Source organism: Protobothrops mucrosquamatus, unplaced genomic scaffold (genome assembly GCF_001527695.2).
Source record: "Protobothrops mucrosquamatus isolate PMUCROS unplaced genomic scaffold, P.Mucros_1.0 scaffold_257, whole genome shotgun sequence".
In the NCBI taxonomy this organism is placed as follows: Eukaryota; Metazoa; Chordata; class Lepidosauria; order Squamata; family Viperidae; genus Protobothrops; species Protobothrops mucrosquamatus.
Genome location: NW_015386333.1, coordinates 739247 through 763781, shown reverse-complemented (window position 1 = coordinate 763781; position 24535 = coordinate 739247). Strand labels below are relative to the sequence as shown.

General features: G+C 38.5%; 1 protein-coding gene across 1 annotated transcript in view; it reads right to left on the bottom strand.

Annotated features, from left to right (window-relative positions):
• The window catches only part of LOC107302374 (sodium channel protein type 4 subunit alpha), a 121809-nt gene that overhangs the window by 19344 nt on the left and 77930 nt on the right, over positions 1-24535 (bottom strand). Inside the window, exons 17-24 of the mRNA XM_029287219.1 lie at positions 16505-16513; positions 11983-12115; positions 8042-8196; positions 6540-6713; positions 5373-5495; positions 4061-4348; positions 2285-2338; positions 2058-2195 (exon numbers count right to left, since the gene is read on the bottom strand). Of these exons, the coding sequence (XP_029143052.1) occupies positions 2058-2195; positions 2285-2338; positions 4061-4348; positions 5373-5495; positions 6540-6713; positions 8042-8196; positions 11983-12115; positions 16505-16513 (1074 nt within the window). The remainder of the gene's footprint in view (positions 1-2057; positions 2196-2284; positions 2339-4060; positions 4349-5372; positions 5496-6539; positions 6714-8041; positions 8197-11982; positions 12116-16504; positions 16514-24535) is intronic.

Sequence of the window (24535 nt, the reverse complement as noted above, 5' to 3'; positions counted from 1 at the left end):
GAAGCTTTGTCAGAAGTTTGGGTTCGAATGCAGCAAAAATTACTGGGAATACTAAATTGACAAAGTTATTGAAAATGAAAGTCTTATGGGACTTTTGAATCCAAACAGACAGACATCTGGCCACAACACACCTGATATCATATTGTGGAAAAGAAAAAAGTCTGGTTCATTGATATTGAAATACCAGGCAATGCATGAATTGAAGAGAAATAATTAGAAAAAATAATGAAATGCCATGATCTGCAAATAGAAGTTGAGCTATTGTGGAGGAAAAAATCAATGTTGTACCAATAGTAATAGGAACCCTTGGAGCAATACTCAAAGGGTTGCCTAGATACATGGAATTTTTGAACTTACTAGACCTGAATATTCTGACTTTGCAAAAAACCCCACCTTACTCAGAACTGCTTATATACTCAGACATTGCCTTAACAGCTCTTAGGTCCTTGGTTAGGACATGAACTGTTAAGACTGTAAATTGAATTGATGATGATCATGATGATGATTATTGATAATGATGATGATGATGCACTGAAGTTAGTATACCAGGAAGGCTTATTGACTACTGGAGAGAACAAACTGGCCTACAAGAAAGACCAAATGAAGAACAGAATGGAAGCATGGGAAGACAAAGCATTACATGGCCAGTACATTAAAAACTTAGCTGGAAAAGCAGATAATAACAAGACCTGGTAATGGCTAAGAGCAGGAAAGTTGAAGAAAGAGACCGAGGGACTAATTCTGGCTGCACAAGTGCAAGTCTTAAGGACAAATGCCCACAAAGCCAGAATTGAGAAGACAGCAACAGACAGTAAATGCTGCCTATGCAAAGAAGCTGAAGAAACAGTGGAACATTTGGTAAGCTGCTGCAAGAAGATCTCACAGACTGACTACAAGCAGCGGCATGAGAAAGTAGCAACAATGGCATTGACAAATTCACCATCAGTCAATTGCAAAAGGCAGCTTTACTGGGAACAGCTTTCATCCTGCGACGATATCTGTAACATCATCAAACATCCAGATCTGCCTATCCCAGGTCCTTGGTAAGGACTCAATAGGTAGACAAAAATGCCAAATCCAGTCTGAACATCTGGCTGACTGTGCAATGAATAACAACAACAATAATAACAATAATAATAATAATAATAATAATAATAATAATAATAATAATAATAATAATAAAAATAAGGTTATTATTAGCAGAGACCGTGCATCAAAGTCCCAAAGCATGTCACTATTGATAATATGTATTTGTCTGTCTCCCCCCAAATTTGTTGGAATGCTTTAATAAAAAGATTTTATTTTTCTTTCTTGTAAGTTAAATGTGCTTCTCAGGAAGGAATGAGCTCTCACTCAAATTAACTTTCCATTCTTTACATGCTCATTGATCCCAAGGCTGTAGGACATGCAGCAAAACTTAACTATAATTCAGCTATTCAATCTGCAGTTAAAGGCTCACAGATTATTCATAGCAATCTGGGAATCAGTTCTAAGTAATGTTTATAAGATTATCCCATACTTCTGCCTTGATCAGCTCCAGTATATGTAATTCAAATGCTTGGAAAGTAGATAGCAAACTTTATGGAAAACCAGACCAACATTTGTCATAAAGTTCTAAAACTCTGCCATTGATACAGAGGCGTAGCGTGGGGGGTTCAGGGGGGGCCGGCCGCACCGGGCGCAACATCTGGGGGGCGCGCTCGCACTTGCAGCTCTCTGCCCTGCCTGGCTCACTCACTCTCTCTGCAGTGCTGGCTGTGCGAATCCGATCCGAGCCGCCGGGTTGCCGCCCACTGTGGAAGGGGGGGCGCAAATTACTTGCCTTGCCCCGGGTGCTGACAACCCACGCTACGCCACTGCATTGATAAAGACCCTGAACCCCTGCACTGTACTCTTTTTCGCATAAGAATAGCCAAAAGGAAAATAGTCTGGCTCCATTCAATAGTTGCAGGGAGCTTGCAATGTGGGTAATTTAATTTTCTGTACTGCTGGTAAAAACATCTGCAGAACTACTTATTTGAAAGAGCATATGCTTTAAAAAAATTAAAGACACTTATCTTTTTCTTTTGCTGGTTGAAATTGTCAATGATTACACCAATAAAGAGATTGAGAGTAAAGAATGCCCCAAAGATAATAAAGATGACAAAATATATATACATGTAGAGATTCACTTCATACTGAGGCTGTTCCTCCTGCTGGAAAAGCAAAGGAAGCAATGAATCCCATGTTAAATCCTTCATTAAAGCTTCAGAAGAGGGAAAGCAAATTTGTCTTTTCAATTTACCTCACGGGAATCAACAGCTGCATACATGATGTCCATCCAGCCCTTGAAAGTGGCCTACAAAGTAGAATAATGCAGGACATATTTATTTTGATTGAGAATAGAGCAGAGGTCCCCAACCTTTTGGGGCACCAGGGACCAGTTCCACGGAGAAAGGTTTTTCCACAGACTGGAGAGTGTATGGTTTTGTGTGCTGCCTGCATCCCACGGATGGGGCTTTGTTTGTTTATGCGGACCGGTTGCTGGCATGCCGGGCCCTGGTACTGGTCCACAGACCGGGGGTTGGGGACCCCAGAAATAGAGGACACTGAATTTGTAAAACCATATATAAACTCAGAGCCCAGAGGGGGCAACTCAAGTTGGAAGTTACATCTTTCATTCTCATTTTCTAAACTTTTTAGGAAAAAAAGAATAAAAAACAGAATTCCTTCATGAAGGGAGAATAAGAAAGGATGAGGACAGCCATGTTTATTTAATCACACAACTGACTTTGTCAAAAACAGGAAGAGAAAGGAGATTATATTATCTTATTAGCATGTTCTTTTTAATGAAAATTAGAACCATCTGCTAATCTATATTGAATGAGCAGATACAGGAAGAACAAATATGTTTGTTGTGAATAATTTGGCTTAGTTTTTAAAGAACAAATGGAGAAGAGGAAATAGAATAGTATATGCTTACATCAGCAGGGAATGTCTTCATAAAAACAAATAAAAGTAGAAACCTATCTCCCATGAATTGAAATTATTTTCCTGTACAGTATAAATGGCTGGAATACATTTCTGAATGTGAACCCTTGGAGGGGGATATATGATCCAAAGTGTTTTGAATAGTAGTAGTTTCAATGAGGGTAAAGGGTAAGCATAATCACTCCTATTTTAGAGGGGGAAATAGAATTCATTCTGAAGGAACACGAGACATTGTAGAAATAAAAGCATATTTTGAAAGCTAGGTTTTCTCCTGATCACACAAGCAAAGAAAGTTTGGTTTGGTTCAGGGGAAATCAGGGGAAATTAGTTTAAATCAGGAGAAAACATAGGAAATTAATAGAAAAAATTACAAACTAGGGAGAGACAGCCACAGACATCACCAAAATTAATCTCAAAGCATCCTCACACTGATCATAGCAAACAGTTGGTGAGTGTCCTAGATAGTTCTACAGACCAGTCTGCTGACAAAAATAAGGCATTCTCATCAGATCAGTCAAGCTGAATGTTAGTAGGGACACTATTAATTTGGAATGCCAGGGCTGACTAAGAATACAGCATATCAAAACATACAAAACATATCAAAACTTACAAAAACTATCTCAGACAAAGGTGATTTTTCTTTCAAACCCACTCCCAAAACAAGAATTGAGTAGGGTTAATTAAAGAAATCTTTTAATGTTAGTATGGGAAAAAAGAGACATTAGAAATTTGATATATTAAGAAAAATCTACTAAAATGGATGCCGTCATTGCAACAATAAGAGGTTTTGGTTCCCTCTCTCTACATATCCAAGTCAACTTCCTTTTTATTCTCTAGAGTGCCTCTCTTAGGTTCAGACGTTTGAAACACTGGACTGGACTAAAAACTGGTCACAATAATTTGGATTCAAAGCTATTTCTTCCAGGAAGAAATCAACTTATTGGCTAGGATTGAATAGGTCAAAGGACCAGCTGAGGAAGGTAGTTTTAACTAGATCTTTAGTTGGCAGGTTCTCATATGCACCTCTATATAAGAAAGTCAGGTTCCAGGCAAAATAGAACATTTCCTAAGGAAAAGCATGCTTACTTACCACTTGCAAAAGGGAGAGATAGCCTAAGCCCACATTGTCAAAATTGACCTTGACATTGACCCAACGGACATCAGTGGCATTTTCAACATTGATAAGATCGATGCAGTCACTTTTGTTGTTTACATGTTGGATTTCAAAGAGGTCACCTGTGGTGGTATTGACACAGCGATAGTACTTCCCTGCAAAGAGGTTCACCCCCATAATGCTGAAGATGAGCCAGAAGATCAGGCATACCAAGAGGACATTCATGATGGAGGGGATGGCCCCCAAAAGAGCATTTACAACCACCTAGTATCAAGAGAAAGAATCTACTCAGGATTTAATAAAAGTAAATCAATTTCAATATTTTACAAATTCAGAATACGGCCCTTTTAAAATGTTGTTTTTGGGTTATATCTACAGACATATTAGAGAACAGAATTCAAGTTAAATTTATACTAGTGCAGAAAAGGCAGTAAGATAGAACATTAACTTGTCTATAGATATTTCACACTTATTGGCAATCTGCGAATTCACTTGTTCTAGATAATTCAAAGATACCAGTAGTCTATACATTTATGTAAAACAATAATCAAGGGGAATGATTCCTAAAACATCATATCATAATAAATAAATAATTGCATAATCTTTTATAATACAATTTAAAAATAATGTTATAATAATTTAAAAAAAAACAAGTGAAATTCTTAAGGATCTGGGGGTGTAATGGGCTATGAGAATGGGAGACAGGAGGAAGAGATGCAGCCAGGGCAACGGGCAGAGAAGAATTACATTAGCCACAGAAGGAATAAGGGTGGAGGAAGCGTTTCAGGAGGGACCCTTCCTTGTTCTCTGGAAAGTAAAGGCAAGGGAAGGGACAAACGTCACTCTTCACCCTGGCCACTTGCCATGGTTTTTTCTTTATTTTTCTTTTGGGTGTTTTTTTTTGAACTTCTTGGTTTAATGTTGTGAGCTGTTTAGAATTATTGAGAATTGGGCATCATCATCATCTTCATCGTCATCATCATTCCCTGGAGGAAATAGCTCCAACTTTTATCTCCATCTATTTATAACATTTAGAATAGTCTTGGGCTTGTAATCATCTCTCAGGACAAAATGGAACTATCCCAAGTTTATTATAGTAACTTCATTCAAAGAAAGCAAAATGTAAATACAATGGAAAAAAAAATAGTAACTATACTGTAAATTCTTTAAAAACAGGCTTGAGCTTTACTGCTATTTTCTATAGGAATTATATTCTGACCCTCGAAAATTCCCACTGCATGGAAGGAAATTGGAGAAATAAAATCATGGACTGTCATACCACACTTACTCTCATGCCTTCAAATCTGGATAATGCCCGAAGCGGTCTCAATGCTCGGAGTGTCCTCAGGGATTTGATAGCTCCCAGCTCTGAATAGCCTAGCCAGTTTGCTGTTAGGCTAATTAGGGAGACCTGGTTAAAAAGAAAAATGAAATGGTTAGTAGTAACAAATGAAAAAAATTACAGAAAAAGGAATAGTTCCATATCTTGCACACTGGAGGCATCTAGGTCAGATTTCCTATATCCCCTGAGCTTTTTTCTGCTTGAATATAAGCATGATTCAAACATATATTGGCAATATATTTTCTACCATTTCTCTATAATGTTGCTTTCATCTTGTGCCCAGCCCATGAGTGAGACAGTTATCCTTAGCTGTACCAGTGTTAAAATATTGTACCTCTTTAAGCAGACAACATCCAGTCACACAAGACTGTGTACATATACAGTTTGCCATCCATTACACTAATGGATGGAGAGTCAGTGATCAGGAGTAGTTTCTTTCAGAAGGATGATTACTGGCTAACTTAGATTCATCCATACACATTGCTTCCCTTCCAGGTTAGCTATGTCTGCAATTTTTCTGTTGCCTCCCTTAACAGCTGGGGAGAAAAGCAGTATTGAACCAAAATTTTTCAGTTCTATGCAAAAGCAGAAGAAACTATATATATTTTTTAGCATTCTACTGGTTAGTCTGTTCTACAGATGGTGTCCTGCAATCAGATCCAGTCCATCTCTGCTGCAGTCCAAAGATTAATGGAAGATTTCCTGCCAGCTGGTAAGATCCTAAAGAAGGTGGCAAAGCCAATAGAATTAAATAAGTGACTGGCTGATTATACACTGAAAATCATAAACAAGATAACATAATTCAGCAGCCATTCAGAGCAGATTAAATAGAGGGAATATAGGGATCAACAATAGGAACATCAAATTACATGGTAGCATAGTTTTCTGCCAACTTAGTGGTGGGTCAATAGCATTTTGATTCAGCTATGGGGAAAGAATTTGATTCCTGAATACATGTCAAGTGGCCTTAAGTACTGATCAGAAGGAATCAAGGGGGCTAGAATTTGAAATGGAAGCTAACAGAATCACATGATTAATCAGATTTAATGCAAGATCAAAGGAATCTTTGGCAATCTTTCCCAGAATGCTCACTTACAGAAAACTGACACTTACATCAACAATAAGGAAGTCCAGCCAGCACCAAGCATTGGTGAAATAGACCTTGAACCCATATGCTACCCATTTGAGCAGCATCTCAAGAATGAAAACATATGTGAAGATCTTATCAGCATACTCCAAGATGGTGCGAATTACATGTCGGCGTTCTATATAGATGTCTTCAAAAGCCTGAAAGGGGAATTAAAGCAGAGCAGTATATGAGACCTCTTGACAATACATAAAAGTAGCAAAAGCAGCCACAGCATGAGTGGCCTTTACCTTTCTGGGCATACCTTTGTATTACTGAACAGGGGTTATACTATACACAACAATTTGGACATTGTAAAGATAGGTATGGAAATACGTAGAAAATTCCTGGGAATCCCATATTCAAAGTCTAATACTTAAGTCTGCAATGAATGCTTCTAAAGTGAATGAGTAGAAACCAAGATGGAATGTTTCTAGATGACAGAAGGAAGAACATGGGGATACATTCAGTTCATCTCTGCTAAGCCTGTGCTCAGAGACTTGTTGCTCCACGATGTTATGTTCACTTTCCTACACCATTATTTAGGTTACTAGTAGTAGGATTTCAGGGTTTCAGCAAAAAACAACAGTATTATAAGCCTAACATCAAATTTTGATCTAGATGATACCTTAACCATATCATCACCTTGAGTTTTTTTTATGTACATCTTTATTTTGAAAGAATAGAAGTTTAGCACAAGTGCTGAGTGCTATTTTTCTATTTTAAAAAAACATTGTTTTTCTCTTGTATAATGATATTAGACATGTGAGTTTATTCTTGCTTTGATATATCTTCTTATTACTCTTTTAATTAACACATGTTTATAGGCTTGTAAAATTTAAATGAGCACTATATTAAATGAGCATAAGAACTATATAAAAATATTTTAAGAACCTATATGTAACTTTTTCTACTTGCCATTTAACAACTTGTTTACTTCCTATTTCTCATAAAACATATTCTACCACTTAAAGATAATTTAGCAAATTATAAAACTAAATGATCATTTTAGTGAACTTGAAATAATTTGTTTATGGACTGAGGAACAATTGCTCCTCAGATAAATAGTTTTTTCTGCATCCAGAGATCTATCATGCCTATTAGATTTTGACTCCACACTGTGCTACAGCTGATCCAGAGGTGAACAGATGCTTGTTGCAAATAGCCACAAGGAACTTGAAAATTATCATTTGAAGTCCTGATGTTATCCCTTCTTGATTTCTTAAAATGTTACTGGTTGGGCTGATAAAATTCTAGCCAACTGCTTTATTAGCCACTTAGCTAACCATAATATTTTATTCCTATAAGAAATCTAAATCATCAACAAGGTAAACCTTGTTGGATATTATTTGCAGTTACCTGGTGCTACACTCATCAAGGAGCCTATATTCTTAAAGAAAAACCTTATTATTAGAGCAATTTAAAATCACTCTCATTCTAACTTGTATTATTGTAGGGGAAAAACTCACTGCAAAAGAGAAACACTCACCAGGGCACCACTACTGAGGAGAATCATAAAGATAATGAAAGTCTCAAACCAATTGTGCTCCACAATTTTGAAACATGTTCTCCGAAGATTCCACCACTTTGCTCCCTTTTCTGTTTTGATATCAACGTACAGGCAAGGACACCTTTGAACACAGGCTGCAACGGAAGAAAGAGTCAATTAACACTGGAGGTGCTCTAACTTGTTTTAAATCTATGCCGTGTATTTGGAATGTTCATTCACTGCAAATTACATAGACATTTTGTTATTTTCTCATATGCTTTTAATGCTGATCACACAATTTGGGACTCCCTAATCCTGACAGGAATGGAATGGAATACTTTATTGGCCAAGTGTAATTGGACACACATGGAATTTCTCTCCGATGCAGAAACACTTACAGTAGTGCACAGACAAACAACAAAGTAATATAATCCTAACATACCAATTGGAGAAGATAGTAGAAAAGATGAGAAGGATCATAGTAATTATCCTTAATACACAATTGATTAATTAGTTATGCATTAATTATGTATTTATACATAAATTAATAAAATTATGCAATAATAATCCATACATAATTAGCATTATGTACATGTTGGAGCACTCTTTTTCACATGCACTGGAAGAGAATACTTGAAAAGCATAGAAGATAGAGTTGCCTTGCTGCAAGATGGGTGACAAACAAATTTAATATAAATTAAACAAATAAACAAATAAATAAATAAATCAGAATAATAGGGTTGGACGTGACCTTGAAGGAAATTTTTCCTTAGTTCTAGGTTGGATCTCTAATAATCTCCCATCTATTGCTTCTTGTCCTGCCCTTATGCTTTGGAGAATAAGTTGACTCTTTTTCTTCTCTGTGACAGCTTCTCAATTACTGGAAGATTGCTATCATATCATCCCTAGTACCTTTCTTCATTAAACTAGAGGTACCTAGTTCCTTGATCATTCATCATATGATTTAGCCTCCAGATCACTTATTATCTTTGTTGCTCTTCTCTGCACTCTTTCTAAGATCTCAACATCTTTTTTGTATCATGGTGAACTGAACTGGACAAAGTATTTACAGTGTGGTCTCACCAGTGCAGCATAAAGCAGACTACCACTTCATGTGATCTTGAAACTATTCCTCTGTTGATGCAACCTAAAACTGCATTTGTTTTTGTGGCAGTTGCAGCACACTGTTGGCTCATAAAAATAGTGGTCTACCAGGACACCTAGTCATCTCTCACAACTGCTACTATTAAGCCAGGTACCACTTATTCTATATCTATGAATTTGGTTTTTCTTGCCTAAGTCTAGGTCCTTACTTTTCTCATTACTCAATTGTATTTTGTTGAATAAGGTCCAGTGTTCAAGTCTATCATGGTCCTTTTTGAATCTTGAGTCTATTATCTAAAGTATTAGCTATTTCTTGATGAACTTCCAGTTTTGTGCCATAGTGCAGTTGAGGGATTGCAGAGCTCCACATCCCATGGCTAATTTCGCCCTGCCAGGGGACTCTAAATGGGTCTAAAGTCATCCCGGAGAGGTGACAAAGAAAGAGGGGCACCCCGATGATCGCGGAACAATGGCAGTCATCCTGCTCAATCTGAGGGAAGCCCTCTAACCCAACAGGAGAAAGGCTGGCCACACCTCGGTGACCAGCCCAAGCTACTTGCAGCCAAAGTCCAAAGTCACCAACCAGAACAACGGTGAACAGTGTGCTTGAAACTGGGTGAGGAATTCAATCTTCTCTCTCCTATTTTGTATCTGATTTCCTGGAAAAGATCCCCAAGAAGCAAAAATCCTCCCAAAGTGAGAAGAGAGGGAACTACACCCCCACCCTCCTATAGACGGAAGAGGAGAAATAAACTCTTATGGGGAACAAAAATATATTGAAATGAGGTTTAAAATACTACAGTCTGGACAAATTTGAAAACTGAGAAAACTCTTTGCTTTAAAAGTTGGGAAATGAACAGCTACTGACACCTAGTGGAGGACTAGAGAAAATTATAGCTGCATTGACTCAGAATTTAGCAAGATGCCCAGAAATAGCAAAAACCAGCTGGGAACAAAGCATTGGGCTATCTAATACAGAGTGAAACTATATATGTTTAGAAACTGTTGACCTTCTGGGATTATAAACACATTGAGCTGTATTTTTAAGTTTAAGAAATGTTTGCAGAGAAAGAAAAACTTTGGCCTTTGGCTAATCTTCTAAAGGAAAAGTCACTGGAAAGTTTTCAGGTGGTTAAACACTTTGGACTGAAATCTTGGCTAGCTGATAATCATAAGATCCCTGAAAAAAGAACTGTTACAAAACACTGTTTTCAGTGTTGTTTTGATAATTGGAATTCATTGGATTACAAAAACTATATATAAAGATAAGAACTACACAAGATTTGGTTGTTTGGATTTTAAGATGGGCTGGTTTGATAATGCTAATTAAAGAGACTATGGCACCGTTGAAAGACTACCTAGAGGAGGGAGATAAAATGGATGTTATATATATTTATCTAAAAGTGACAGAAAACCACACATAACACATCCTCCTGAAGATCCTAGTGTGGGACATCAGAGATCTGCAGGAATAATGACTCAAGACAAAGCAAATACATTCCAGGAGAATGCTGGAATATATGCAATGCTGTGACAGATTCAAACGACAATTGTCTTAAATCATGATGAGATTACAAACAACTTTGATAACATAAATGAACATATCTCTAACCTAAACTCACAATTAAAAAATGCTCAAAAAATGACGATAAAGAATGAACAAATAAGTCAGACAATAGAAAACAAATCAAAGGAAAATGATTTAAATATGAAAGCTATAAATGAAGAGAACTACAAGTTAATACAAACAAAAGAAAATCCACAAACTTTTGCTACAATAAAGGAAATAAAAAGATGTTTTATCTACCAGGACTTCAAAACAAACTTAGAACAAAAAAAGAAGATTTAATAAAATGGACTAAAGAGTTGTCAGGAGAATCATTAAAGCGTGGGAGACAAAAAATGAATACTCAATTTGTCTTTTTTATCCCCAACAATATCTACAAAAATACAACCTGGCAAGCTAAACCTACTGATTTGGAAAGCAACCTGGCAAAAGAAGAAGACTAGAATTAGATTTAAGAGATGTGATTCAACGTACCAGATGGAATACTATATGACTAAACACCTGTTTGAGTACGATTAAAAAAATATAAAGTTTGGATATAAAGAGGCCCTATAGTAAGATTGCTAGATGGTGTATTATATGATTAAATACTTGTTTGAACATGGTCAAAAGAATAGATAAAGCTTGGGCAAAAAGGGGCCCTATAGTAAGAGGGATAAGATATATAAGCAGTATAATATTTTTATAATATATGAAATGTAAAAATATTGAGATGGTGTATTTGAATGAAACGTTTGGATATTCAAAGGTAATGAATTTTGAGAAAATTTTGACTGATAAGAGTGGTTTCAGTACTGAGGGGAAATAAAGCTTAAATAAGAATCTTGAAAACAGGACATATAATAACTTAAGATGACTTCTATAAAGACAATTGAAACATAAGCTGATTAGAAAAGATGTTATATGTTGATGTTATTGTTATATGTATAAATACTAGAAAAATGTTTATACCCAACTTTATATGTATTGAAAATATTAAGAATTATATTTCTTTAATGTAGACAAAAGGAGAATATTGCTGGAAGAAGAGAGGATCAAGGAAATATATTATCAACTAACATATTGATCAACTATAGAAAATAATTATTATTGTTTTTAAATATATGAACCCCGACAACATATTGTTCACTAAGCACTAAAGATTATTATAAAAAAATAATAAAATATATTTTTAAAAAAGTATTAGCTATTTCCCCCCCCCCCCCAAAAAAAAAAACCTAGGTGTCATCTGCAAATTTGATGAGTAGAGCTTGTTTTCTGACCATGATACCTTCAGTGAAGCATTCCTCTGGATCATCATTCTCCACATTTTCTTCAACTTCTGCTTTGTCCTCCAAAGGATCTGGAGGCTTGTAATCCACAGTGCTGCATATGGATGAATCTGTTCCATCCGACAGTGGCTTCTGAGGACAGTAAGAGAATAGCAGATGAAACCTTTGGTTCATCTCAGGAAGCAAGAATAAATCTGTCCAAAGCATTTACCCCAAATTTAAGAATGGTTGTGCTGAATCACTGTTGGGAGACTAATGAAAAGATAATTCAGCATATCCTGAATATCTAAGATGGTGTGTGTGTGTGTGTGTGTGTGTGTGTGTGTGTGTGTAGAATTGAACATCAATTAACAATGACCTATCTGAGAGGAGGACACTCGTTTAATTTTACAAGAATCCAGTGGCTTACATAGGTACTTCTGAGGGCAAGAGATTATCTTTCAGATTAGACTGGAAATTATGTTATATTTTTATCATTCTGAGGGCACAAAATTGGCCCATGTTATTTTGACCTAGGAAAAATGTTCAGTTAAAGAGATAAATAATTGTACTTGCACAAAAGCTTTCATGGGGAGAAAGGATGCATAAATGGAGCTAATGTGCTGGCAGGAAGGTTGCTTGGTGTTAAATTTGAATAGCTGGTGAACCAGAATGGATGTTAGACACCTTTAGCTCTTAAAGAGTTGCTCCTTCTAAAGTGATCCAGGATAAGACCACGGAAGCATTCCTGAATTTGGGAAGACCACTGAAGAATGAAGATAGGGAATATTGTGGCCTAGAATGTCTACTTGGCCCAGATGGTCTAAAGCTAAGAAGCAATAACAGCTTGTGAGATTGTCAACATAATTAATGCTCCTGTTTAATTCTAATAAAAGAAAGGATTTGCAAACTAATTATACACATCCAAGAGTTTATATCTTTGGATTTTAGAAACAGCTTTACATTGCAGGAAAGGGGATAGGATGCTAAGAAGTGCTTGAGCAAGCACATCATAGATTGTTGCTTTTTATTTCCTGAAGTTTGTGAAAGGAAATAGGAAAAAGGAAATATGGGTAGATTAGCCTGCACAAAAGCTGCAAAAAGCAGGGGCACAAGAATCAGGTCTTGTAGTAACTATAATCCAAAATGAGCCCAGCCCAGTTCTATTGTCAGTCTACTACAATATGGACTGGACTTTCTGAAGCTGGCTTAAAAACAGCCAGGAGAATATCAGAGAGAAACACCTTAAACTACAGTGTGGAATAGCTCCTGGTTAAAATCTAGAATCAATCTAATTTAACCAAAGCATTGTGAAGCATTTTAAACTAGATTTCCTACAATTTGCTTCACAGGCCACATGTGATTTCATCTTTTGTAAATCCTACACTAATATTTTAGACTTCTTCCACATTCTATCTTTTTCTACCAAATTTCAAAATCTTTGCTGTTTTCTCATTTAACTTATTATTGGCTATGACAAACAACTAAGGTTATACTTAATACAATTGAGCTTTGTTTCCTCAAACATCTGTCTTGGTTTATGTGTATGAGTGTTTAAGTCAAAAGTTGATCCTAGTTCAGAACACTAGGGTTACAGTAGACCAACCTTTTCCAAATGGGTGCTGTCTATATTAAAGTATTACTACTAAAGTATTACTACTGCAGTCCTACAGCCATTAACCAAACCAATATGATTACTATGATTAAACATGCTTGAAAAGCACTACCTACAGAAAAGCTAGTCTACCATTTACAACTCTGTAATCTATATCTTTTTGCTATCTGCTTTACAATTGTTCCATATAATATGAAATAATGATAACTTCAGGACCTATGATTTAAAAGTTAAATAAACTTTGAGACTCTACAAAATAAAACATGGAAAATGATCCAATGGGATTATTTAACTATCTATTATCTAAAGGAAACATAACATATTTAGATTCAAACATGTATTTCATAGGTAGAAACATTCCCCAGCATATTGTGTGTTTGTATATGCATTCACTGGCCGAATTTCAATATCGAATGAACACATCATTTGTTTTCATTATGATTTGTTGAACAAAGGTATAGTGAGTTGAATTCATATACTGTACTAAGAATGTCTATAAGTGGCAGTGCCTGCATTCATACAATATATAAGCCAAAACCAAAAAAATCTTTGTAGCTTAAAATGAAATGAAGTCTTGCAATAAGCATCAGAAACTCCCTGAGGCACTACCTTGATGTGGTTATGGGGCTTGTGTAATCTGAAGAAGATGAGAGCTATGCCAGAAGTTCAGCCATAATGGACAGTTCTCATCGGAGAAATTAAACAAAGAGTGTCTCTCCCATAAATAATATGGTGAGACATAAATTACAGAAACCCATACTTGCTCAATCATCAAACAGGTCAGCAAGGACTGTGCTAGATGTTAGAGTTCCTGGACATCTGGTGAAAAATGGGCTATAAGGCTCAGGACTGGTAGCTGAGCAACTAGGGCCAGTGGCTACAGAAGTACTGGAAAGAGAGTTATTTACTCATTGCAAATATACAGTGATTGAAAATAAATAAATAATAATATATTATTACAGATCTGTTATTGCATACCAAGAAGTATGTTGTGGTCTACTTTATCAAATGCCTTACTGAAAGCCAACTATACTATGACCACAGCAGTTTGCTTGTCCACTAATTTAGTCACTTTGCCAAGAATGAAATAAGATTTGTTTGGCATGATCTGTTTTTGACAAACCCATGTTGGCTTTTGATTATAACTTTTCTTCTAGAAAGAGTAAAAGAAGAGCAACAAAGATGATCAGGGGACTGGAAGTTAAACATATAAAGAATGGTTACAGGAATTGGGTATGTCTAGTTTAATGAAAAGAAAAAAAGAGAGAGTCAACCTATTCTCCAAAGCATCTGAAGGCAGGACAAAAAGCAATGGATGGAAACTAGTCAAGGAGGGAAGCAACCTAGAACTAAGGAGAAATTTCCTGACAGTTAGAACAATTAATCAGTGGAACAACTTGCCTCCAGAAGCTGTGGATGCTCCAACACTGGAAGTTTTTAAGAAGAGATTGGACACCTATTTGTCTGAGCAGGGGGTCCCTTCCAACTCTATTATTCTGTTATTCTATTCTGTTAGGTATTCACAGATCTGATGCTTGATTATCTTTTCCAGGATCTTCCCAAGTATTGATATCAGGCTGATTGGGCTGTAGTTTCCTCCTCAACACTGTCCATGTATACAGCCAAGATATTGTGTTTGAAGTGAACAAATGTGCCACACTCACCATCAAATGGGGAAAAATAGTTAAACTGAATGAAACAAGATGACCTATAAAAATAACATCAAGAGTCTGGATGAAGACAATCACTACAAATACATGGGCATCCTTCAATAGCTGATAACATCAAACACACTCAAGTCAAGAACAAGATTAGAAATGAATACATCAAGAGAGAGAAGATCTTAAAATCCAAACTCAATGGAGGCAATACCATCAAGGCAATTAATTCCTGGGCAATTCCAGTCATTAGATACATAGCTGAAATAATGACTGGACTCAAGCAGAACTAAAAGCCCTGGATAGGAAGAGAAAAATAATGACAATGAATTATGCCCTTCATCCATGCAGTGAGGTTGACAGACTCTGCTTACCAAGGAAAATAAGTGAATGCACAAGACCAAGATATAAAAACAAATGCATACAAATCCTGAATTAAGAAGACATCAACAAGTAGCAAGTGCCACCACTGCAAAGAAGCTGAAGAAACAGTGGATCACCTGATTAGCTGCTGGAATAAGATCACACAGACTGAATATGAACAGCGGCATAACAAAGTAGCAACAATGAAGAAGCTAAAGTGCTCTGAGATTTTAGAATTCAAATAGACAGGCACCTGTCACATAACACCCCAGACATAGCAACTGTCGATAAAAAAGACAAAAAAGTCTGGATAGCGGATGTGGCAGGATCTGGAGATAGCAGAATAGAAAAGAAACAACTGGAGAAGATAACAAAATACAAAAACCTGCAAATAGAAATAGGACAGCAGTAGTAAAAGAAAGCAAAGGTAGTACTGATAGTAGTAGGTGCCTTGGGTGCAATCCCAAAATAACTAGAGCACCATTTGAACATCATAGGCATTAACAAAATTACCATCAGTCAATTGCAAAAGACAGCTTTGCTTGAAATAGCTTGCATCCTGTGACAATACTTTTAAAACCATTAAATATCCATATCTGCCTATCCAAGTCCTTGGGAAGGACTCAGTAGGTGGACAAAAATGCCTGTAAGGACCTATCTTAGCTAAGCCACCCAAGAAAGCAGAACTCTTGAAACAGGCATTGTCTCAAAAGGAACTTTTATTAGGGGCTAGTGACAGCAGGGAATTAAGTCGAGGTCTGAGAGAAAAACCCACGAAGCAGTATATTAAAAGCAACATTCAATACTCCCCCCCCCAGAGTGTTTATTTGAATCCCAGCCAATCCACAGGTGGCATGGTGTTTTGGTAGCTGGTCTTTTCGGTGGGCTCCTCAAGGTCTTTCTCACTTTCGATTTCTTCTGGCTCCAAGCGCAAACCATCTCTCAGATAAGGGAGACAGATTCCATCCTCTGGGGGAAGGGCATCCTGCAGACAGTGCAAAGCATTCCCAAGGGCTCCCCCCCTCCCAACAGAATGGCAGGCCACAAAGAAAGGTTACAGAAAAGTAGAAAATAGGCATAGGGTTAAAATACATTTCTTTGGGGACCTGACAATGCCAAAGCCAGTCTAAACATCTGGCTGACTATGCAACAAACCAGAATAAGAATAAGAAGGTTTTACATCCCACCTTTCATTCATGGCCCAAGACAGCACCTACCAGGCTCCTTCTTATTTTTCCGCAAAATAACTTCTCTTTGAATTAGCTTAGATTGAGAGAGAATTATTAGCCAAAAGTTAACCCGATGAGCTTTTATGGAAAATATGCATATATATATATATATATATCTAATATTTAAATATTTGTAGGAATTTTATAGGCTTTTCTGTCTAAATCCTTTGCAAGGAGGTGATTAGGTTGATTTAAACATTTCTTAAAGTTACATCATTAAATAAAACAGTTGTAATTTGAACTGATTCTGCCAAAACTCCATTTTGGAATTTGCTTCCAATATCTGCCCCACCAGATACTGCGCCTTATGCTTATTATATTGATCCAGGCACAAATTGTCTAGAATAATAGTCAACAAGATAAGCATTGGCAGCAATAGTTATTGATTTTTGAGTAGGACCAAGATTTAGAATTGCATGGAAAAATCTGTAGGTCAATGATGTCATGCTTTTAAATAGTTTCTCATAAGTAGACAGCACATATTCCATTTTTCCTAGAAAACACCAATGTTCAGTGCAAAAGACATTTATATATTACACATCCTAATCCCGTGTTGATTCTTGCCAGTCATATAGATTGATAGTGGTTGCAATTCTTAAATTTTTGGAGGATGGAGATCCACTTACTGGAAGACTATTTCATTTTATAAAAACCCAGTATACAAAAACATAAAGAAAACCACAGTCAATCTACATATGAAACATGGGAAGGGGTGTTAAATCTGATTTTACAGGCATTACCAATATTTAATGAGGTTTCTAGTTTGTTTGTTTTCTTATTAAATTTATTGCTGCCCCTCTCACAGTTCTGGGTGACTTACATATTATCTACCATTGGCTTGCTAGCAAAACCTTGTGAAAGTACTGATGTGTTTAACAGGAAACCGCAATGGTTTCTTTATGTGGTAGTTTGTCAAAGAATGGCTTATAATAACGCTAGAATTAATCCTTTGTTGCTAGCATAGGATGGAGACATGAGTCTATAGCATAATGCAAGAATATGCATTAAAATAGAAGTGAACCAAATATATTGAATATATAATTAAAATTTAGATGTATAATTAACAGATTAAATTTTCAAAAGATGTTTATGTATTTTTCAGATCTTCTTTGCTTCCTCTTTTACTGCTTCAGGTATCAAGGGATTTTTTCAGATACATAATACAAAAGAGATTATTTAATGGATGGTAATTATACACAACAATATAAATTGTTCACAAAGAGTAAGACAAAAGACAAAGTCAGAGAGGTCTAAGATGGCAGGGCATAGTTTCCTGCTCCCTAAAAACAAAACATTATGTAGCATATTTTTATCATATATGTCTAGCAGCAGCAATAATTTCTGTCTTTTGACAACAATTGACATAAATTTTACAAAACTGGCTATTTTTCTACCATGACGTAGTTGGGTAATCAAAGATGGCTTGAGGATATTTTAATGAACTCTTATTTCTACGTTTTCTTTAATTTAATAAATTCTGAAGTAGAAAACCCTGGCAATATTTTCCCATGAAAATATCCCCATGATTCAGAACAACCTAGCTGAAAAATCATCTAACAGCAATTTGCTCACAAATTCAGATCACTTCCCTGTGTTTAAATCTAAATCATTACATCAAACCACAGTGTACTCCTTGCTGAAGAGGCTGTGGTCCTGGATTTATCATCTGGTCTCCGATCTTTTTTTGGGGAAGATGATTGAGATGGTGATGGTTCAACTACACAGCATCCCAGAGGAACTAGATTAAAAACTAATATAAACCCTTTTTTCACTTCTCATAAATTCCTCCAAGACTTTAACAGATCTCTTTAGTAAATTCAGAAAGGAGGTTATCCAAATTTATATCATAAAATATTTATATTATAAAATAGAGCCAGTTTGATTTAGTGGTTTGTTTATTTGTATCAGAAGCATCACAATAAAAATAAGGCATACTACACAACATAAAAGTTAAAATATAAAATATGATTAAATTATGTACATGTTAAACAGATCTTGCCCAGAAATTAGCAACATTAATTGCATTCTGTCCGACTGCCATGAGGTCCTTGAGTGTACACTGATCAGGACACAAAGGGTAGGTATACATATATGTTGTTTTCTGTATGTCACCACAATCACAAAGAACAAAAGCCACTGGATAGCCACATTTGTTCAGAGTGTTTTTGGATCTTGTTATCTGTGCACAGTCTCTTCAACAATTTCCGTACTTCCCAGCTTTTGTCAGACCCAGATGTCAGCTCCTTTATTGGTTCTATCCAGGGTTGTAGCTTTCCATACATCCATTCTGTATTCAAATTCTTTGAAATATTCCATCGACCTAAGGAAACTTTTCCTAGATTTTAATCTCTGATGAATTGGTTGTAAACTATTGAGAGTGTGTGGTCTAAATATTGATTATTTATGCCCCTCTCTATATGCTGCTGCTGCTCTGCGAACAGCAAGTGGGACAATGCCAGTTGAACTGGTAATAATTCTGCTAGCTTCATTCAGAGCAACATCTACTTTTCCAGCATGTGGTGATTTCCAAGTGACAAAGAGTTAAAGCTGTTGTCTTAAGGACCCTTGGTTTGGCACTCCAGAAGAGCTGATTAATTTCCTGAGGTTGTTATTTCATCCATTAGTGGTCAAGTAATTTTGAAGATTAATATTCAAAAACACCCACTAAGGGTTTTTTTTGCTCTGTTCTTTGTTGTTGTTAACAAAACTAATTAATTATCCTCTAGTTCCCTCTAGTGTCAAATCTTCAAGATCCCATTATTATATTTCTTCTTTAAAAAACAATTGCCATTTTCCTGGGAAATATTATTCTAATTAATTCAAAACCCAGGTCCATCTGGACCCTTAATCTATTATTAGCTTTCCCAAATTCATATTCTAAGCATCCTTTTGCTGTTTAATCCAAAAAATATTTTCCAAAGCAAAGAAGGAAGTCACACAATGACTACAATAAAACCTTACCCATTCAAAGGTTTTGAATGGACCTGCCTCCGTTTCCCTACCAAGAAAGCAGAACTCTTGAAACTTGCATCATTTCAAAAAGAATTTTATTGGCAGGTACAGATAGCATGAAATCTAGGCAGGATCTGAGGGTTTCCTGCCCAAATCAATAGGTAAAAACGTGAAATAGAAACCCCACCCCAACTGTCCATCCAGTTGGTTCAAACAGGCCAATCCATAGGTGACAATGAGCTGTGGGAAATGAGCCGATAAGGTGCCTCTCTGAAGGTTCTCAGGTCTTTGCAGTTTCCTCCCTCCACACCGAGATAAGGCAGATGGCCCCGAGGCATTCAATTCACACCCCGAAGAGGGTACATGAAAACAGATAGAGGAGGCATGCCCAGCTTTGGGCCCAGCTTTTTCGAGGGCTGCAAAGATTTTGGGAACTTGGTTGAGAGATATACTTTCCCCCCCACTCTGAATGGTTTCGGATCCATTTGTTTTTTATCTGCCTTGCCTTATAAGCCTCTCTCACCTCATCCAAAGCTTTTCTAACCACAGGCCAAGTGTTTTGTAGTTGTTTAATCCACTCCTTTAGGGAAGGGATGGTGGGTTCATTGACAGATAACTCAGGCATTGATTGAAGCTTTATCCTGTCTCCACCTGGAATGGGGTGTAACCAGTACTTGAATGCACTGTGTTGTTGTAAGCCACTTCCGCGAAGGATAATAGCTCAGTCCAATTGTCTTGTTGGTAATTTATGAAGCATCTCAGGTATTGTTCTAGTACTGAGTTTGAACGTTCTGTCCCACCATTCGTTTGCAGACGATGACTAGATGACAGGCCCTGACTGATACCAAGCAAATCCAAAAAGGCTTTCCAGAACTCTGAAGTGAATTGGATCCTATTATTTTCCTATCTGAAATAATGCATTGTGGGGCCCTATGCAGTCGGTAAATATGCTGTATGAACAGGAATTTTCTAGCAGGGTATGAAATGGACTTGTTTGGAGAATAAATCTGTTACTACCCAAATGACAGTGTTTCCCGCACTTTCTGGCAGCTCTACTATAAAATCCATAGAAATCTCTCTCCAGGGTGCTGAAGGACTGATTGTAATAATCCTGGCGTTTTTCCCTGTCTCTGCTTTGTTGCTGCACAGACAGGGCAGCTAGCCACATAGCTTTCAGTGTCCTTTTTTATAGAAGGCCACCAGAATGGTCTCTTAGTCAGATGGAGGGTTTTCACGAACCCGAAGTGCACAGCCACTTTCAAGTCATGGCAAAGCTGCATGAATTTTACTCTCTGGGTTTTTGGCATGTATAATTTTTCTCCGATCCAGGGCAACTCGTCCCTCATCAACCAAAGGTTTTTATGGCTAAGGAACCATTTGTCCTTTTCTAACGCTTGTCTAAACTCAGTTCCTGCTTTGCTGTCAAAAGAGGGTTTCTTTGGGCTTTTCCTTTGTGGTGGTCGGGGCCTCCATTTTACTGTCCGCTGGCATCGGGTTCTTTGCCTGAGCTCTCGTGGTGACAGGGGCCACTAATTGTTTCAGGGTCATCAAGGGTTTGATCATGTCAGATTTTACTTTATTGTACTGCAGCATCCTTGACAGAGCATCGGCTAAATAGTCCCCCCCCAGGAAATGTTGGGACCACCGAGCTTGCTTTGGGGATAACTTTCTTGGGGGTTTTAGCGCCTTGAGGTTTTTGTGATCAATCCACACCTGGATTTTTCTCCCTTCCAAGAAATGCCTCCAAGTGAGAAACACACTGCCCACCTCTGTTTAGTTTCAGTGAGCTTTTTGGAGATGTATGTGCAAGGTTGCAATTGCCCTTTCTGATTCTTTTGGAGCAGTACTGCCCCCACCACCACATCACTAGTGTCGGCCTGGATGACAAATGGCTTCTCCGGGTCCGGGTGTTTTAACACTGGCTCGGCAGAAATAAGCCTCTTTAGTTTCTCAAAAGCTGCTTGGCACTCCATAGTCCACTTCAATGGTTGACTGGGCTTTGGCTTGTCCACCCTCTTTGTTTTTAGTAGATTGGTGATGGGGAGAGCGATCTGAGCGAAAGAGGGAACAAATTGCCTGTAGAAGTTCACGAATCCAAGGAAGCTTTACAGCTGCTTCCTCGTGCGGGGGAGCACCCACTCTAACACTGCCCATACCTTCTCTAGGTCCATCTCTATTCCCTGGTGGAAAATCTTACAGCCCAGGTAATCAATTTTTTCATTGTGGAATTCGCACTTTGAAAGATTGGCATAGAGGTGGGCTGCAAGGAGCTTGTTTAGGACTGCTCTGACCAGTTTAACATGCTCCTCCTTTGTTTCTGTAAATATTAGGATGTCATTCAAGTACACCAAAAACCCCTTATACAGGTGCTCCTGGAGGACCTCATTTATCAGCTGCAAGAATACTGTAGGTGCCCCTTGCAGCCCGAAAGGCAGCACTCAGAACTGGAAGCACCCCAAAAGGGCAATTGAACACTGTTTTCCACTCATCTCCTTCTTTTATCCTAACTCGATAATATGCTTCTCTTAGATCCAATTTGGAGAATATTGTCCCCTTGGAAAGATGGGTTAGCATGTCCTTCATTAATGGCAAGGGGCAGACATTGTTCTCACAAACAGTGTTCAGAGTCCACATATAGGTGAAGAGACCTGTCTTTTTTTCTCCCAGAATAACACAGGGGTGACTGTCTTCAACTGTGCTGGCTGAATAAATCCCCATGCCACTTCTTTTCAATGAACTTCTGCAGCTGCTCGAGCTCTCTAGGAGTCGTTGAATAGAGCTTGGGCTTGGGCAGCTTAACTCCTGGCAGGATTTCGATGGCACAGTCAGTGGGTTGGTGAGGAAGTAGTTTGTTGGACCTCTCCTCACTGAAAACTTCGGCCAGATCTCGGTATTCCTTAGGTATGCCTTCTAACACCCCATCACTCATTGCTGCAACCACCTTGGACCTTGTTCACCCTTTTGGCTTCGGCTCCCTGCCCAGTGCCACAGCTTTCCTTTTCAGGAACCTCAGTTCTCCCGTTCTCCAACTTACTCTTGGATTCCAAGTTCTCAACCACGTCATCCCCAAAACCAGAGGTCATTCCATGCCAGGGGCTACAATAAACATCAGAATCTCTGTATGATTCCCCCATTGTGAGTTCAATTGGCTGGGTGCCCAGGGTGCCCAGGGAACTCCCCCTGAAATGGATCCATCTAATTGGCCAAAGGAAATGGGTTTCTTCAGCCTCCTGACTGGAATCCCCAAATTCCCCACTCGGGTTGGACTGATTAGGCAACAGGTGCAACCCGAGTCTATTAGAGCTTTAAGGGCTACTTTCTCTTCCATCTCTGGACTGAACAGTTCTATGGGTCTGGTGAGGGGTGCGATGGGTCCACTTACCAGGGGACCATATCTGAGTTGCTGTCAGTACTTTCTGATGGTTTCTCCAGTGATATCGGAGTTCCCCCTCCCTGAGTTTTGGAGGGTTGGACCTCTACGACCTCAGCACCTTTCGTAGCGGTTTCCCGGGGATGCAGTGGGGTTTTCCTGGGTTTTCCCCCTCTGACTCAGTCTGCCCTCAGGATTGGTGCCTTTGAATAGCACTCAGCTGCTCGGTAGCCTTCTTTACCACATCTGAAACAGGCAGTTGAGTGTAGGTTTGCAGTTGGGGGCTTAGCCATCTCCCTCTTCCCTTCTGGGGGGGAGTGCCTCCAAGTTTGACCCACTTGCTGTTGGCTAAGTGCCAGGTCAATTTCTACCTCTTCCGCCATGATGTACAACTGTGAAGGCGTGCTGGGTCCCCCAGGCAATGCAGGCCTGGTAGAGGTTGTCATTCAGCCTGTCTTTGAAGAGGCCAATCAGAATTTCTTCTGGCCATTGAAATGGCTCTCCAGGTCCCAAAATTCCTCGGTGTAATCAGTCACCAGTCGCTTGTCTTGATGCATTCCCTAGCTTTCCAATCTGCTAGGGGATCCTTTAACCTCTGTCTTAGGGCCACCATGAACAGGTTAAAATTCTGGAGTTTCTGCATTAGCATTATGCAGGGTCACCATCCACCTGGCCGCTGTGCCTTCTAGAGCCATGGTTACAATCCTGATGCATCCACAGTCCCCAGGGATTTCCCGCCCATATTTGTGCATGTAGCTCAGGATGTGGGCTAGGAAGAAGCCCAACTGCTGGGGTGATCCATTGTACTTTACCCCCAGGGCTGGGACTTTTCAGTCAGGTTAATGAGTTCTCCTTTTGGCCTGGCATCTGTCTCCTCCAGCTGGGGTGACACGGGCTGGGGTGGCAGCCTCGGCCACCACTCCAGAGGTTTCTGAAGCACTAGTAGAGGGGCCAGGGTTCACGAGCTCACTCTCCTGGATCTCTTTTTCCTCGTCCCGTCTCATGGTTCCTGAGGCATGGCAGGGGTCGGCTTCTTCCTCCTGGAGCACCTCTACCAGCTTGCTGATAGCTTGCTTAAGAAAGTGGTTGGAGCGCACTGGCCTCTCACTCTTCTCTTCACTGATGTTGAGTGATCTTGCGCTTCCATCCGGGTTGATGGCTGCCACATTTGAGGGTTACTTTTCTGGCTTTCATGTCCCAGTCGTCCTTTTCCCCCACTCTGATCGACCATCTCGGTTTCTCACAGGTATCTTCCTCAGCTGGCGGAGTCCAAGCTGCTGCTACTCAGGCAAGCCTCCAGGGGGGCCTCCTCCAAGCACTCGCTTTCCCTCTTCTCACTGCCGCGGTTTGACATTATTTTGCACGGTCTCCACAGTAGGAATTGTC